The following is an 18,517-nucleotide window of genomic DNA, read 5'->3' on the forward strand; positions in this document are numbered from 1 at the left end:
TTAACAGTCCCTCCTTAATACCTCCATCTCTTTTGTTGTTACCTTCCATGAGAACAGCCCCTTTTACAGGTGTCCTTACTCTCTAGCTTTCATTAGCCCCTTTGCCGCGGCGTGAATTTCAATGCGGTGCGAGGGGGTACAGGGTTGTGCGGGCGCTCAGGTACTTATGACGTCTCCCGGCTGTCATAAATCACGGTGGGCGTGTGCTCATGACGGCCGTGAGCCGTCAGAACTCCGCCCACGGATGAATTCTCCCGCACAGGGGAATTAACCATGCGTGGGCGGAGCGGCAATGTTCTGACGGCTCCCGGCCGTCATTACCACACATCTACTGTGACTCATAACGGCCAGGAGCCGTCATGAGGACCGAAGGTGGTAACAGTTAGTGAGCACTATTTAGTTAATTAATATTGTGCTGAAGCAGGCACAACATGGTGTTTGGCTTTTGCAACCCCGGTTTGCAGCTGCTGTACGAGGCGGCACATGTTCAACTCGAGATGCTGCACTCTGTGAAATTTAGAATGTTATTTTTTATTACTATTTATCTATTTAATTAGCATTTACGGCACGCTGTGCTTTACCTTCACATGTTTAAAGCTAAAGCGTGGTGTGCCGCAATTGCTTCAAAAGTAAATAACTAGAAAAAAATACATCCGCACACCTTCTTTTCCGATTTCTTTACTTTTGTTACAATCGCCCCTTTTTAACTTTAAACATCTTAAGGTACAGGGTGGGTGCAGCAATTGCTTCAAAACTAAATAAATGGGGAAAAAAGTGTGCAACATTTGTTTACCCTTGTAGCAATGGCGGCACCTGCGCTTTAGCTTTAGATGTTTAAAGCTAAAGCACAGCATGCCTCGATTGCTACAAAAGTAAATAAATAGAAAACAAGCATTTGCAAATCAAATAGGTCTCGAATTACTAAAATTTGAGCTATTGGAGTTGCATATAATAATGCAACGCCAATAGCTCAAACTTTCAGTAATGTGAGACCTATTGCATTGCAAATGCTTGTTAATAGGCTGTGAAGAACAGATTCCAATGGCAGACTACCTCAAGCCCCTCATTCTGGGTGCAGGAGACCAAATTCACAGTGCGGTGCACTGGGTTAACAAACTGTATTCTTGCTTTGGAGTGACTGTGTAATACCTATTTTCCGGAAGAGCACAGCCAGGAAATCGTGAGTCAAGGTTAGAGGTCATGGTACAGAGAGGGGCGAACATTGTTTTTTATTTTAATTCTTCTATATCCTAATTTATACTTTCTAGGGCTAACAATTTTCAGAAATTAACATGTAATTTCTGGTGATCCTATCATAATCTGCAATTATAGTTCATTATCTCAAAAGGTATTCAGAAAAGCACACTGCAAAATGTTTTCAAATGATGGACGACAAAGCAAAATGAGCAGGGATACATTTTAAATGTGGTGAGCGACGGAACCGCTGACCCCCTTTATTGAAACTTCCAAATTTCACAGATGAAAGGCAAAATCAACTTCCAGGTCCAATTTCCCTGGCCTTTATTGGCAGTGTGGGCCCTTTCATTCCCTGTGCCTCCCGCATAAACTCTATCACAAAATAAGAGCATCCAGACATAGCAGGCCTTCTGATCTTCCTAGACAAAATTTGGGTGGCACCTTATTCACCTGAATGACTTACTCAAAACTTCATGCCTAAGGAAAATTTGGGCGGTACATTCATCTGCACTGAGTGTGTTAGAAGAAACCAAGAAACTTAGCATAACATCTACCACTGGAGGAATCCACATTTTAAAATACAGCTTCTGACTCTGGTGCCTTAACTAAATTACCAGAAGCAATCATTCCAACCAGGACATGAGCCCAAAGCGATAGGACTGTTAGACTGGGGAGGAAATTCCTGTAGGTTTTCCATCTTACTGAAATCAGCGCCGAGTAGACTCCTTTGATATCGTAAGCAGTCAGGGGGGCAGCAGATATCTGCTACCCCAACCTTCGATTCCACAAGGATAGAGACAGTCTAAATCTAAGGTCCAGATTTTTCTGAAGGAAACTTACATTTATAATATTCAGAGAAATTCCTGCACGGACATTTTGCAAACTTTGCACACATTTTGGAAATGTTGTAGATTACTCCGGATTTTAAGGCAGAGAAAGGGTGTGCTGAAACATCAGAACGGACGTAGGAATGACATGAGCAAGGAGGCGGAGCTTAAGTAGTGTGGCTCACTGGTTAGAGGCGGCAGACCCGAGAGCAGAGGACGGCACGGGACCAGGGTTCGATTCCCGGCGCGGCAGGTTTCTGGACCAGGGTCAGCGGACTCGATAATTCTCTCGCCTCGGTGCCCACTCTGATCAGCGATCACACTCGGCAACTCTGGGCATTAGCTTGCCTCATCTTCACTAACGGCCCCACCAGACCGCTGGGGATGCCTGGTCTCACCCTGGAGATACCCATTAAGGGACCATCTCTCAGGGAAGCCAGGAAGGGTTTCGCAGCGGTCGAAGCGCCTTGGGACCCTACGGGTAAGTAGTGCGCTATATAAATGCCTATACATTTACATTTACATTTACAAGTGACAGTTATTAACTTAGACAAGCAACACTGCAGGCGCCGGCTCAGCTAGGTAATGGTTTCAATAACAGCTGCACTTATTTGCAAGCTGGTTTGAGCAATCTGCAGCTACACAGTGAGTGTTTGTAGAAAGTAGCCTAACCAAGTCCCACCCACTGAGGGTTTTATCGATTACATATAACTGCATGCAGCAAGCACATGTGGCTGTTAGATGCATTGATATGGAAAGGAGGCACAAGGAAAGGTGTGCTAAGATGCACATACCCTGGCAACAGACACCGAAATGGTGTCAAGAAATGGGTTCTGGGGCATGTGTAAAGGAGACATCAGGATTCACAAAAGCTCATTGAAGAGAGGTGCACGAGGGAGAAAGAGACTCAACATATTTCAACTAGCTTGCTCCTCTACCATCAGATATGCTGAAAAGACCATGCACGCAATCTGATGTAGTTCTCTTATTCTTTATGACACTTTACTATGATTTTTCAGTGTTTTCTGCGGTTTTCCCACATAGATTTGAATATATTTTTTCAAACGGTCATATAATTTCCCGCAAATTGGCCTGCCCCTTCCCAGGGGTTTCTTCAGGATATAACTGAGAAGCAGAGTCTTAGACATAGCAGATAGCCACAAACTCACATGCACACCCTCTCCTGAAACGGATTAGGGCCTTAACGAGAGATGATGGAAGCCAAGAGGGGAAGAAGGAACACGCTGAGCAGCCAGTAACAGATGCTTGCCTTTGTTTTCCATGAGACATCTGAGTGACCTGCACAAAGCAGAGGCGGGGAGATGGCATTGCTTACGGACAGCAGCCAGAAGAGGTTATTTTTAGTTACCACGAATTAAAAGCATGCGTGGAGAAAGGATGGAAGACGCCAGTTTTAGTTAAACTGCACAGTATCTCCAATGTAGTGCAGCGTGTGTAAGCAAAATGAAGAGGGTGCTTTTTTTCTCTTTTTGGATACACATTCTTTTTTATTTCCTTTTAAAGCAAGCGGGGGTGTGGGGAGAACCGAAGAAATAGGAACAAAGAAACAAAATACTGGAGGGCATACGAAGGAACAAGGAGGAGAGGTAACAGGGGGCTTGTTGTAAAGCAGCAGAAAGGCAATGGGAGGGACAAACCAGACTGACAAGCTAGGACGCAAATAAGAAGCAGGCAAATGAAAGTGACAAGGAAAACCAACAAAAGGTAAGCACGGGGCAGGTTCCAAGCCCCTCTATTTTCTTGGTAACCCACAATATGCCTCAGAACAGACAGCGCATGCTCAACACAGACGGGCCGGGGAAGGGGTAGTTGATACAGGTTAGGGCTTGAAGGTGCAGATACGAGACAAGGCTCTTTGAGACATTAGTACATATTATGGACGAATCCATATGTTCCTTTTATTTGCACTATATATTTTATGATGTGTAATGCTGGATACAATGATTTGGAGATTGTAAACTTAATTAAGGAGCAGGACGGGATAATGACCAACAAAAACGAAAATGCCACTGATATTTGTAATGGCATGCTTTTAATTCGTGGTAACTAAAAATAACCTCTTCTGGCTGCTGTCCGTAAGCAATGCCATCTTCCCAACAGTCCAATGTTTTAATAAAAAAATGTAGTGTACAGTACTTTGCAGTCTCAGAACAAGTTAAACAAAAAAGCATTGAAAGGTGCCTCCTGGATAAAGGTCAATGTCAATGAAAGAGTTCACATTAATCCTAACTTCAGAAAACTTCATTTGTGGTCGCTTTATGGCAGATTGTCTACTAGTTCCTCATGCTCGCCTACAGAGCAGTACAGGGCATAACTCCCAAAATACTGTTCAAGGACACTCAGAATATACATCAATTCTCCAAATGTATGCTTACAAAACATGAGATGTGATAGTGTTGCCAAATTAAAATAGATCTACCTGCAGAGGAAGGTCTCCCTACTATGCCCTAAAATGTGGAATCTTCTTGCCATCAGCTTTGGAAAGAGGTCAGCTTCAACTACTCGAGGCCTTTCTGTTTCTTCTCTCTTGCCCATTTTGTCTATGGTGAATTCTCTCCACCCTTACTAATCCAGCACCATAGCACAAAGGACCTGAAACTCCCAATATAAACTGCACATAAGCAACAATAAAGTTGCAAACTCAAAAACAAAGGAAGCAACCACAAACAAAATTGTCGGTCTGCCAAAAAAACACTTTTAAAATGTCAGTGGGCGAGTGAGCCATCTAGCACTCTATCCACGAGTAACTAGAAGACCTGCTACAGTAACCAAAGCATGGAATGAGCAGAAAATTGAACCCTGTGTTGCGCCATCGCGAATGCATTACTGCATATTGGCTCAATGAGGGAATGGACGTCAAATACAGAAAAGCTCTCCGCCACACACATGTGCAACCTACTGCATTTCAGACATACATACCTCTGGGGGAAAAGTGACAATTGTTCTTCAAATATCTAGTAGAGCACTGTTTTCTCCCTTCACCCACATAGCTCTCATTTCATACAATGGAGCTGGCTACATGCTCGGATTGATGCTCATTATGAGGCTGCCTGGGGAAGGAAGGCAATCTTCACACCCACAGAAAATTCCATTTTTGAAAACTCATCTTTTAAGTTATTTCACTTTTGGATATTCTGACATGTTTTTCACTTAAAATGCTTCGTTTTCTGTTTTGTAAGCAGTAGGAAGGAGTAAATCAATAAACTCATTTCCCCACTACAAACATGCATACATATGTATGCGTGTGGGAATGAGTTAGAGTCAGCGATAGCAAATGTATGAATCCAGGATTTTTTAAGCGCTGCAAATCACCCATGAGGGTCTCAGGCGTTGTTTTGTAGGCACGGGGAGATTAAGTGACTTGCCCAGAATCCCAAGATGTTGACACCAAAGCCAAGACTCGAACCTGGTTCCCACCAGCTTCCTAAATTGGCAGCTCTGGCCGTTACGCTGTGAAGCTATGGTTAAGGCAATTCTACAGGGAAAGTATTTTTTGATCGCACAACTGTGACCCTTTTGAAAAGCCTGCAGAAAAAGTTCCAAAATGATGCATGCACATTTTTAAAATGTGTATACTTGTATGCAACTTTATGAAGGGAGGGCTACTGTAGGCTCAAAAAATGTGTGTTTCCAGTTCGGATTTCTACAGAAATATTTGCTTTTGAAGAGGAAACCCCAATAGTTATATCTTTTCAGAGCCAGATCACAAACAAAACCTAAATTGGGCTGTTCGAGATGTTTTTTTCCGTATCACCGATTTTGCTGTCCATGGATCAGCTTTCTAAGTTCACAAACCTCATTGCCAATAAAATGCTGGAGTTGAGGGGGCGGGAGCATCACATGCCATACCCTGGAAGGCAGATGCAATGCCCTGCTGTAGCTACTAATTCCCTTTTCACCCAAAAAGGCAAAATGAAGGCAAAAGATTTGTGGACAGTGTATTGCTGCCATCTTGAAATAGTAATTGTAATGATGCCGATTATATAAAAGCATCCCCAGACAAATTAAGGTCTTTAAATATTGCAAACTTTAAAGAGCCAACACTTTTCAGTTAGTGGAACAGGGTTATAAATCACCTTACATACCCTTGAAATAACTATAACTAAACTTTAAGTAAGGTTTTTTGTAGGGGGTGGTGGTGGCGGGATGGTGGTCAAATTATGTATTTGGAAGGATGCTGTGTTAAAGAGACAAGCCAAAAAGTCAACTAATTTTCCTGTTAAAGTACCGAAGCAACCTCAACTAACTCAGGTCAGGCGTGCACTTGGAAATCCACAACCGTCGCTAACTTACATTGTGTAATTGAAGGGATTCAGTGACAAATGTGTAAATCTATTGAAGTCACAAGCATCATTCGATAACTTGTGAATTTACCTGTTTGTGAACAGCAGACAAACGTGGACCTTTTGGCAAACTATAGGCATAAGCCTACAAATGGCAGATTTCTACCTTTTTCTGTGGCCTAGAACATGTAATATCATACCTATTCTGTTAATGACCATTTCCTGTGTTTTCAGCCCTTTGTTAATAAGTTAAAGATTGGGCAAAAACTCTGCCGCAAACAAATGGACAGAGGGTTAAAGCCAATACTTGGTGCACCAGCAATAATGCCTTCTTCGTCGTGTTAATTTGTACACATTGACTTCATCAGGGCGTAATCCCAATATCCATCGATGAATTCTCTTCCCATCTGATTTTAAAGTAACAATTTCGGTATTATATACGGACCCACACTCTCAAAGTATATTCAGGACAGGAGTCCTCTTCACTGTATTCAAAGTGGCTGTTTGCCCACAAATTACGATCTGTCTTCAGTCGCGGGTCCGTCTATCCACGATACCGCTCAGTAGTCAGCGCTCTGAATGATCAGATGGGAAGAGAATTCGTCGATGGATATTGGGATTACGCCCTGATGAAGTCAATGTGTACAAATTAACACGACGAAACACGTGTTGGCTGCTTTTTTTCTGATGACTGATGTTTATGGATAACTTTGAACCTTGAAGAAAAGGAACTATCAAGAAAATAAACCATCCTTGATTGAAAGGACCTGAGTTGCTGATCATTACCTGGATTATTGACCTGTGACTGTGTCGATTTATAACTCACATTTATATTCTGGACTTTGAATACTTTGTTTGAATTTAGTTTGAGTGCTCGGGGAGAATTGTTAAAAATGGAAACTGCTGTCAGAAAACCTTGGTTTTGTTCAAAAACAGACATCTACTGCTTGAGGGCAATAGAGGTGACAGGCAGGGCACAAGTCGGGGGTACATGCAGGATCACGGCGTCCACCCACTATTTTCACAGGGTGGACGCAATACCCCCTACCAAGACCTTGGGCCTCACAGAAATATGTCAAACTTGTCCCGGTATAATTTTCAGACAACGGGACATGTTCAGCAGCGCCTGTACGCTGTCTGCTTTCCATTCCCAGCAGCAAGGTGCAGGCAGTGAGGGAGCTTTTTTTCACCTCCAGCTGGGCGGAAGTTAAGGGGCCATCAGGGCTCCTTCTGTTTGAATATCCTGACTTGAGGCAGCCTGGAACCTTACACTTAAATGTAAATGCAACAGAGGGGAAACAAAGGCACACAGCTTGTTATCTCTTCACAGGTACTTAAGAGAGGCAGATTTTGCCTTTCTTCATTCCCTGATATCAGAGCGGTGTGCCCTTTAAGAATGTCGGGTGTATTGATCTGTCCCAGTATTTACACAAATACCAATTTCAATAGCACTTTATTTTATTTCTTTTATAGCACTAAGCAACCCAATGCAGGGTGTCAGAGCTCTATAAGTAACATAGGCATTATAAATTGACAATAAATCATGTACATGTGTAATTCAATGTACAAGACGAGTTACATGAGACAGTGAGGGTTACAAGGTTTAGGAGTCACATTTCCTTCATAGCTCACCGTGCTATATTACACAGATTACAATTTATGAACTGCAGGAAACAAAAGGATCTCTGTGTTAAAAGCAGTAACCCACTTTACTATCTACATAAAATAAAAATCTGTAATCTGCATGTTATGTGATGTGTTTTGCAGGAGACACATTAAGCCAGTATGCTACTTTGATTCAAATCTGGGACTTCACAAAACAAAGATCTCTCCAACAAATTCGTTCACCTCCAGAGTTATCTCACCATTATTACTATTCCCTGAGATTTACTGGGCACCTTTACAACAGATGCCTTAACCCATGAAATATTTTAAAATGCAGACTTTGCAACCAGTTAAGCAGAACAGATCTACTGCCATGCTTCTTCTTGTTGCCAATTTCTTTGTGGCCGGACTTAAAGAAATATATAAATCAGTTGAGGACACGATTTTACGTCGGGTTGCACCATTTTTTTTTGCACAATCCTGACACCAAATCTTATTTGTTAAATCTCATAATGTACTGAAATGTACTCATTATTTATCTGGTAAACATGTATGAGGTCTTAATATCTGATATTACTTCTTGTGAGGTCACCTCCAGTGAGGTCCTTTCCTGTGATGTCACGTGCAATATCACGCGTCGTGACATATGCGCTGTGATACAAAAAGGGGGTTTTGTACCTTCTGTACCGCTATATGCACTGTGATGGCACGCATCATGATTTCACTTGCATACTGCCTAACCTGGTTAATCTCCCCACTTCTTTTTTTAGGACTTGTGCCCTGGCGACAGGACAACCCCACTTTACTGCATAAGCTTCAAAACACGTACAGAACAAACATCATCCAGAAAGCTGAATTCTGGAGCGAAATCAGGGAATCACAGACTAGGGGAGCAGGTAGAACACTCCTGTTCTGTCTGTACCTTGCAGCGTGTCCCCTCCCATGTTCTGGGCACATACAGTCAGAGGCGGGATCACAAAAACAGATTAGCTTCTGCCAACAAAACATTGACCTTAGAGGTGATTGAGAAAGGAGCCGAGGATGCCCCTTAAGATGTGAATGGAAGTCATCACTGTATAATACGAATCCTTGAGATGGGTAATGCTGGCTCCACAGGGCTCACTGAAGCCGCTACTGACAGACCTGCTGCACTGAAGACTTCCCCATCTAATCCGAGGGCTAAAGACGAAGATGAAGGTTTCTGGAATAAGCAGCTGAAGTGATCACATATGATGACTACAAAAGTGGATGCTGATGTCCTCAGCTTCGAGTGGGCTTTTGAGATATGTGGATGCTGCCTTGGTGAGCACGTTTCCTTATACCTGCCAGACTCCCACATTTACATTAAATGAGAGATCAAGTCGCTGCAGGACTGGAATGAGTTCCAGCCGCCTACCCCTCTAGGAAATTCTGCTGTGCCGCAGGAGTGTGCCCAGAATCAGATGAGAGGAAAGTTCTCTGGCTGCAGCACCACAGACGTCCCTGGGTAAGAAGCCGGCATGGCCTGCTCACCTTACTGGCCTTGGATGCTCCAGTCATACTCCTGTATCACCACTGGCTGTGCAGCGCTATCAAGCTTGCCACCACAGCCTCATCCGCTGATGCTCCTTCAACAGCCCTATTACGTACAGTCGCAGACTCAGTGCCATCACATAGAAGACTTGCTGTGGCAAGAAAAACATGAAGTTGTTTTGCTGCTTAAAGGTCTTGTACTTCTCATACAAATCAAAGGCTGTTGAAGGACACATGCTGCTAACAGCAATTTTTTTATTTATTTACCTTTTTTCTTGCAATCGTGTGTCCGCTACCTTTACAGTGTAGCATTTTTTAGTTGTTTTATTTATGTGGCATATACATGCAACAAAAAATTAAATAGAATATCAACCATTGCACTAGCTTGCCAAGACCTGACCTTCGGGCTTTGAGAATGCATTTTTTAAGGAGGCCTCGCTAATCACTAGAACTTCATAACAGCACTGGATGCTTGGCCTGAGAGAGTCAACGCTCATTATTCGTAGGTAGCAATATGTTAGGGTTTCCCATTCCAAAGGATATTCTTTGCCCAAACAATTACAGCTGCTGGAGGACAAAAATGAATTCTCCTTTGCTCCCCATACCCTCATTTTACAACTGGGGGTTATAAATAAATAATGCTGTACGTGAAGATGCCGCAGTGCAGGTGAGCTTTCAAGACTAAAGTTTTCTGTTTTGCTTTGGCTCCGACTGTTTGGCATGTGTGCAATGGCTATCCATGGGCACTAATGTAAACAAAGAAAAAAGGGCCCATCTCTCCCATGGCTGAACACACACATAAAAAAAGAAGCATTGCGAATGTCAAAAGTTCTGGCTTTAAAGGTATGTTGTATGGTATTGTGAAGCATTACGACTAAATAGCATGGGAATGGATATGTATTTGTGTGGCAGTAAAGAACTAGATTAGAATAATAATGGTTTGGGTTACAAGGTCAGGTGGCGAGCTAGACCTGAATATCTATGTAGGGTAATGACTGCCCTCCTTCCATCTGTGCTGCTGCCAGAGAAAAACACTATCAATTATCAAGATATCTGAACCACTTTTACAGTATTACAGTGTCATGTGTGCGCCCTGAGAGTTCAGGCTCAGGTAGCTGAACCAATAAATACAATTATCACAGCTGTGTGGAGGGCAAGCACTTTTCTTGTAGAAGCAAATAACTTCTGCCCAATCAAAATATGTACTTCAGGCTCCCAACATGTGGACCGAGACCAATCCCCTCTTTAGTGATGCTCGCGACAGCTGCACTCTCAAGACAGACCATAAACAGCAATACTGGTGCGCACTGAACTCATGGACCCTGTGGTTACTACACCAATGAAAGGCAGCCCTGCTTGTGAGGTGAAATATCAGCTGTGTTTGGAAATACGCAACCGATTGCCTCTTACCTATGTTCTCACTTCTAGTTAAACAGACTTGCAGCGTTTACAGGATATGGGCAATGTCTTCTACACAGTTAAGAAACGTAATTTGCCTTTATATTCTTCCATTTCAAATGTCAAGCACAACTGAAATATCTCAAGTCACACTCTATCAGGAGGGCCCTGGTAAAACACTTTACGTGAAGTCACCTTGGTCGCTACAAAGCAACAGTGCCATGTTTCACAGAGTTTCTATAACAAACTATTTTGATTTCACACTCATTTCGACCTTCCAGGCAGTAGAGCATTGTCAGTGCTGCAGAGATAAAATACAGGATATTCTACAGATGTGAGGAGAGCACCTTTGGAAACAGATTAAGTTTATCAAAAAGCTACTTGGAGCGAAATATGTCCTGTCTAGATCAGTGGTTCTTAACCTTTTGACTTATATGGACCCCACCACTGAATCATTATTGAAATCTGGGGACCCCCACTGAGTCATTAATGGAAATGGAGGACCACAGTTTAAGCAATTTCAATGATTTGAGCCTCAAAACAATACACAAAAATACAAATGTTCATTTTAATTGGAAGGTCGGGTTTTCTAAGTTCAACTGAGGCTGCTCATCATCCGTGCTGTATTCTGTTTGATGCATCTGCTCTGTTCCCACATATCAATTTGAGGATGCTGACTTAATCTCTAGCCTCCAATTTCAAAGTCCTTCACATTTAAGCAACGTTTCCAACTTTAAATTTTGCTTCTTTATTTATTGCTATATATTTATATATTTATTATTATTTCATGTGAGTAGGTATTGCAGGCCCCATGGGGGGGGGGGGGGGGGGGGGGGGGGGGGGGGGCGACCCCTGGACCACATATCAATAACCGCTGGTCTAGGCTTGAAAAAAAAAACACCAAACCTTTTTTACAACTCCAAGGTTCTGCCGTACTCAACATCAATGCACATCAAATATAATGCAATGCCACAGTTATACAGACCTACAATCCCTATGTCACACGTGTTGTCTTTTGGGGACAGACTGAAAAGGCTAGATTGATTCTATGTGAATAGCTGAATCAACAAGCGAGAAAAACATTATTTTGCAAAGGCAATAAATAGCTTATTTCAACTTAAATGGACACTGCTTTTAAGCATTTGGTTTGAAGTTACATTGAGCATTTGTTTTCCTTAATTTACCCTTTTCCTCATCCTTACACACAACAGTAACACATACCTTAATCCTATCCCTGATCTTATCCCTGTTGTAACCTTTACTCTCACACTAATTAAAGTCTTACTCTAACTAGAAGGATACATCTGAGCATAAAACACAATCTAAAACAACTGTCCCTCACACTTATCTCATCCATCTCTCAAGCTTTCACCAAAACCCTAAGCCTGACCTTAAGCCTATCCCTTCAGACCCATACACCTTACCTTATCTTCGTGTGAACATCCTATTTATTATCTCCTTTTCTGACTTTTTTAAAAACCTTTTTTGAACCATTTGGTCACAACAGCATGCTAAGTCTAACCAAATGATTCTAATAGGTCCCTGATTAGCATTCCAGTCAAATATTGTGTGTGTGAGAATCAGATGGGCATTTGTTAAGTTTTGAAATCCTTCTGCACCCACTTTTCTGGCCAGGTTAATTATAAATGTCAGGGCAATCCCAGCAATTTTCTATTTCATACTGCAACTTCGTAGGTAAAATCCTCTTCGCCACATCAAGACCCTCAATAGTAAAATGTAACCAACTTGTATAAATGTGCACTGTGTCCTAACATAGTACATCAGGACACATGGCACTCAACTGAATGGACAATACACACCTGTGCCCTTTTGAGGTCATAACACCCTGGCATCCCTTTCACAAGTTTGACTTGAGACCTTCAAAGAAACCTTGCTCTGGCAGAACAATAGTCCCACAGCAAACCTGGCTACAGTACATAACCTCTGGAAAAAAAGGCCCACAATCTTTGGAACAGTTGAAACATGAATAATTCATATTAGACGCACTAATGATGTCTACAGCCAGAAGAAATGTGAAAGTGGGATGTATATGTGCCATAGGTTGCTTCTGAAATGGCAAAGTCTTGTCTGTAGTACCACATTACATCTTTATTCTAATGGAATGAGAGTAAGCACAACAACCAACGTTCCTGAGTCTGCTGCTCACTCACCTGACCATGAGATGAAAGAGCTGCATAGGCCATAGACTGGTTTATAAGTCCCTTCTGCTTCATAATCAACAGGCGTTTCTGCTCCTCACTCAAATGTGCTATCTGGGCTGGTATTTGTGGTGCTTGTTGTTGCTGCTGTTGTTGCTGCTGCTGCATGTAAGGGATCATGGGATTCTTGGTTGCGCTGGCCATTGGTGGGGTCACTCTTTGACTCAGGTCCACATTATAATGGGTCAGAGGTTTTGTGTTGCCATAACTGAGCATGTTAGGCTGCTTGTGCACCGCATTTGCCCCCAAATTATTTGGCTGCTGGCTGATCATGTTCATATGATTTGGTGGGAGGTAGTTATTCATTGTTGTTTTCGCAGGGTTGCTTGCCATTTGGGGCACAATAGAGTTTTGGTTGTTAAAGGCTTGGGGATACATCATTGGACTATTTGGTTTTTCTGAACTATATGGCCCTCCGTATGGACTAGTTGGTTGTGCCACTGGTGACCAACTCGCTGCCTGGCTTGCATGCTGCTGCTGCTGCTGCTTCTGCTGCATGAGCTTTGCTCTTTGTTGTTGTTGTGCTGCCATTTGCTTGAGCTGTTCGGCTGGAGACAAATCTGCACTGGTTACAGTCACTGGAGCAGGCCCCGCACCTCCCCCCGCTACTGGCCCAGTTGAATTTATCATATATCCGCTTCCAGGACGGGATTGTGTTTGCCCTGGCGTATGAGCCTGGTTTGGCGTTTGGGGAGAGTGAACAACACAGGAGGCTGGTGAGCTTGCAGAGATTGAGGAAGGAGGAGCGCTTGAAGCAGAAGGCATACTGGAGGCTGTGTTGATATTTGAAAACAGAGGACCTGAAGAAGACGGCCGCACCTGAGGAGACCCAATCGGAATATGAGCAAAAGGTGAGTGGGCAGGATCACTCTTCACACTCAAACTCTCTTGGGGGATAGGAGTGTGAGATGTGGGCCTGGGGAAATCAAGTTCCTTTTTCTCCTCAAAATCCTCATTAAACAAATCCTGTATGTCATCTTCCGGGACAGTGTTGGCCAGTTCATCAATCAACTCCTGCCATTCCTGGTCATTTAGATTGATATCGGAAAACAATTTATTTTGATTGGAAAGGGAGGTTTCCGAGCTGTCTATACATGTGGGGTCGTCCAAGGGCTCTTGCTTCAGATCCTTGCACTGAAGAATGTTAAAACCGTCCTCCAAGTCACTGCAGCCATTGGCTGGAACCTTAATGTCAGGCAGCCCGCCGTTCTTACCCATGTCCTCTAGGCCGCCTGAATGAGAGCCACTGTTTTGCAAGGGCAAAGATGGCTTGATATCCAGCTGCTGAAGAGGAGAGACAGAAGGCAAGGGCATATTATTGGGTAAATTGGTGATTGGGTCAACCCCGGGGATCTCTTTCCTTGACCGCTTGTTGGTTGGAGAGAAGTCGAAATCACAGATCCCATTCTGTTGCTCTCCATTGACGGGAGAGCGGGCTCCTTCCAACTTCCTCTTTACAGTTTCTTGTAGCTAGAAGAAATACAAAATAGAGATGGTCAAGTAACAGATATGTCCATGCAAAATGTAATTAAAAAAATAAGACAGGAACATGCGCATAGAAAACAGCGATCCTGTACACAAAATACAAACATAAAAGACAATTCGAGTTCTGTTCACCACCGACCATTTCCTTGTGATAGAAGAGACATAATGTGTTCTAAGGACTTCTTTTTAGTGCTATTTTTACAGCGCTATTAAAACCTAATAGAAGGGCAAATGCATGCATCATTAATAACAATTTGCAGCCCATTTATAATAATGGGATATCAAATTTACAACTAGCATTGAGGAACTGTCCTATCTGCACCCTCTGGTTCTGTAAACACATGTACACTGCCGGGTGGCAAATTGGATATTTACTCCAAAAAAGGTCTGCCTACACCCTCATGGCTATAAGCCTCTTCACGCCCCCTTACTGCTGTTCGTTGATACTGAATTCCAATGACACTTTGGTGCCCAGCATGCACACTACACGACGTGATGCGAAGAAACCTCAGACGTTACCTAATCATGCACTGGTCATTGTTGGGGCATCTTTACTGCAGGATCATCAACCCACATCTGAAAGAGCGCATTATCATTCTTGGTCGACAGGAAATCTTAATGATGTCCTGCTAACTCTTATAAACCACTAGGAAAACACCCCAGGGCAGCTTGTTTACCATGTTGTAGCCTGTGGGTACCATGACAGAAGGAGAAAGAGCAGTTCTAACTGCGTTCTTGTACTTCTTGTACTCCATTTACATTCTTCGCGACAGAAATTCACTCGCCCTTTATTTTTCCATGAAATACATTGAGTTTCCTGATTTTTAGCAGAAGAACTAAAAAATAAAAAAGCAGCATAGCTAAACCATTAAAGCGTGTTGTGATATGTCAAAATAATTCTCTGCCCTCATTAGCTCTATAAGCTAACTCAACACACCACAAAGGAACAAAGCTGTACTGAGGAAAGTGGCATGTCCGGCCTGGCTATTTTGCTACTTGGGCAGAATGGCTTGTCTGAGACTGAGCTGCAAGCAAGGGGACGATTTCAGCGCTGGATGGACTGCCATGACCCAACTCAAACAGCCCATGGCCCAGTTCTAGTCACGGTTTCTTGCGGTGTGGGACTGGTTGAAAAGTTCTTGCCAGGGCTGATTTTTGTTTCGAGTCAGGTTGTGGTTAGTGGAAGGTGAAATGGCAATTGGTGGGAGAGAAGTGGTGAGAGGAGAAATAAGTGAGGTGCAAGACGGTAGAAGAGAACGTGGCCAGTCACAGCGCAGCCTAGAAATATGTAGTAGAGGGAAACAACTTTTGAGCATATGTAGCGGGGTTGGGACTAGTACCAATCTACCAATCCGAAAAGTTTTTATTTTATTTTACCGAGCTCAAATCAGTCCAATTCATGCCTTCTGCACTGACCAGCAGTTGGAGCTTTAGTAACACGTTAGTTTAAGCTGTGAAAGCATGCATGACTGAAATCACCAACTGGATGAAGACAAACTGTCTGAAACTCCACACTGACGTGACCGAAATCGGCATCTTCTGCATGAGCACTGCACTGTGGGACTCCGCCATGTGGCCAACAGAGCTAGGACCGATACCTACCCCACCAACCACACCAAGAACCTCTGGATTGTCATCAACAGCAAACTTGACATGACTGCGCAAGTCAATGCCATCACCGCCTCATGCTTTTATACCCTGTAGGTGATGAAGATTTTTAAATGGTTCCCAATCAGCACCCGGAAAACCATCACACGGGCCCTCGTCAAAAGCAAGCTGGACCACAGGAACACCCTCTAAGCTGCAATCAACAAAATGGTCCTCAGAATGCTGAAGACCACTCAGAACTTGGCGACAGAATCACTCTCAAGCTCCCACACCACACTCAAATAACACCAAACCTGAAGGAGACTATTGGCTCCCCATACGTGAACAAGCACAATTCTAACTACTCACCCACACTTTCAAGGCACTGTATAACACTGGCCAAGTATACCTCAACAATCCCATCTACTTTCACAAACCTTCCAGACAACTCTGCTCATCCAGCCTCCTACTTGCACACTTCCCACTCATATTGAAACCAGATCTGGTTGTTGAGCTTTTAAAGTACGGAACAACTAGCTTGGTGCGCATAAGAGCTTCCTTCTCACTTCTTGAATCCCTCAAGAAGCTGAAGACCTGGCTTTTCAAGTTGTCCCGCTAGGACCTATGTTTGGCTAGACTCACCTGCTGAGCGCATGGCTATCCCTAATGCGCTCTACAAACGTACATAACATAACAACTGCACTGTTTTAAACTTTATTCGGGCGTACACAGTGTAAAAATAAAAAGTGAAACCATGCTTGGCGATAAAAATGTCTTTGGGAGAGGATGCAGTATAAATAATGAACAAAATGTCTGTTAGCTGAAAGTATTTTAGAAATATCCAGGGATCATTTTAGGTTACAAAAGGAATAATCATTTCTTACAGCAACTTGCTAAAGCTGTGGTGCGGAACAGGGGTGAGCATGTGAAGGATGTTTCTTCAAATTCGCAGTTCTTGGATAATTTGATATACCAAGGTTTGAGATGTGCAGAACCGAACACAGGATGAAGTAGCTCTTAAGTAAACGGTTAAAGTTGAGAGAGCGCAAACTGACCAAAATGTAGAAATGCATCACACTTACACGTAGTAAGCACAATTCATGAAGAGAAATGCCATGAGTGCTGATAGTAACTACATCTATATTCTGAAATTATGTAGTTAACTTAGAGAATGCATATAGAAGTGGAACTAATGAAGACATGAGTGCAATGTATAACTTTATTAGATGTGATTAATCATGGTCCATGTTAAATGTAGCTGCTAATAGGAAGATGGCGTGCTATGAGCACAGAAAGAGACAGGCCTCATGCATGGCCATGACAGAAGGAATCAGATTGGTATACCTTTTCATTTCTTGGACCGCACTCATGTTATGATTACATTATATTATTTAGAAGGACTATATTATATAGATGTGAGTTCTTTTATTAATTCACAATATGTGATACTATGTGATTTTATTCAACGTGAATATTCTTGAATCTATGTTGTGCAGTTGTCAAAATGTAAGATGGCATACAGAAACGTAGAACGTGGTAGGCCTCAGGGCCTGAGCAAGGCGGGAGAGGGAAGGCGACTGAAATATACAATGTGGATTGCACTAATGTTTAGAATTAATGAGTAGGTTTTTGATTTACAGATGTGTTTACTTAATCAGTAGAGTAAGAGTATTAACATGCTGACAATTAAAGAAGAAGTCGAATATTATAAAACTGTTGTAGGGCTGGCAAGCTTTAAATGTTGATTTACACGTATTAGTCTGGAAAGGGGAATGTTGTGACGCAGGTGGAAAACCATAAGATTTGGGACTTGGCTCCAAGTGTCGGTCTGGAAGAGAAAAGGGGGTATTCAAGTATTAAAATAATGAATAGAAACTTGTTCTTGAAATGGACCAGACATGTAGGAGGGTTCCGGAATGTTTAAGGGGTATCAGCGGGCCGGAGACGAGTCTGAGAAGCAAGGTCGACTCTAACCGCAGGGCCTCATCATGGAAACAGCCAGAAGCTACACCACGTGAGGGGCGTCTCACGAGGGGCGTCCGAAATGTTGATGTGTTTTTGTATTAGGGACAGCACCCCTGGGTGGAGTTAGAGCAGACGCCTGAGGACCCTTTAGAGAGCGGATGGGTAGGCAGAGAGGGGTCATGACTGGAGAACTATAGGTTTTCACCCAGAGTTCGAGAGTGGGTGACTTCCTTTGGGAGTCATTCACTGCTGACACCTTTGATAGGTTGAGACTTGGTTAAGTAGGGATACCATCTAGTGCAGGGTAGGGAAAGCCTAACCTGTATTTTCCTTCCGCCTGTAATGAGCGATAGATTTCAATACGTGTCTATGCTAACGGCACTATTGTTTTTAGAACTGGTATTGATAGTTTCCGTTG

The 18,517-nt window shown here is 42.9% G+C and overlaps 1 protein-coding gene across 1 annotated transcript in view; it reads right to left on the reverse strand.

Annotated features, from left to right (window-relative positions):
- Window positions 1-14,532, reverse strand: part of LOC147667235 (mastermind-like protein 3) — a gene marked incomplete at its 5' end in the record, with an annotated part of 243,048 nt that extends 228,516 nt beyond the window's left edge. Inside the window, one exon of the mRNA XM_086948825.1 lies at window positions 13,015-14,532. Within this exon, the coding sequence (XP_086804951.1) occupies window positions 13,015-14,532 (1,518 nt within the window). The remainder of the gene's footprint in view (window positions 1-13,014) is intronic.
- Between the last annotated feature and the right edge of the window lie 3,985 nt (window positions 14,533-18,517).

Source organism: Lissotriton vulgaris, unplaced genomic scaffold, assembly GCF_964263255.1.
Source record: "Lissotriton vulgaris unplaced genomic scaffold, aLisVul1.2 SCAFFOLD_2024, whole genome shotgun sequence".
NCBI classification, from domain to species: domain Eukaryota; kingdom Metazoa; phylum Chordata; class Amphibia; order Caudata; family Salamandridae; genus Lissotriton; species Lissotriton vulgaris.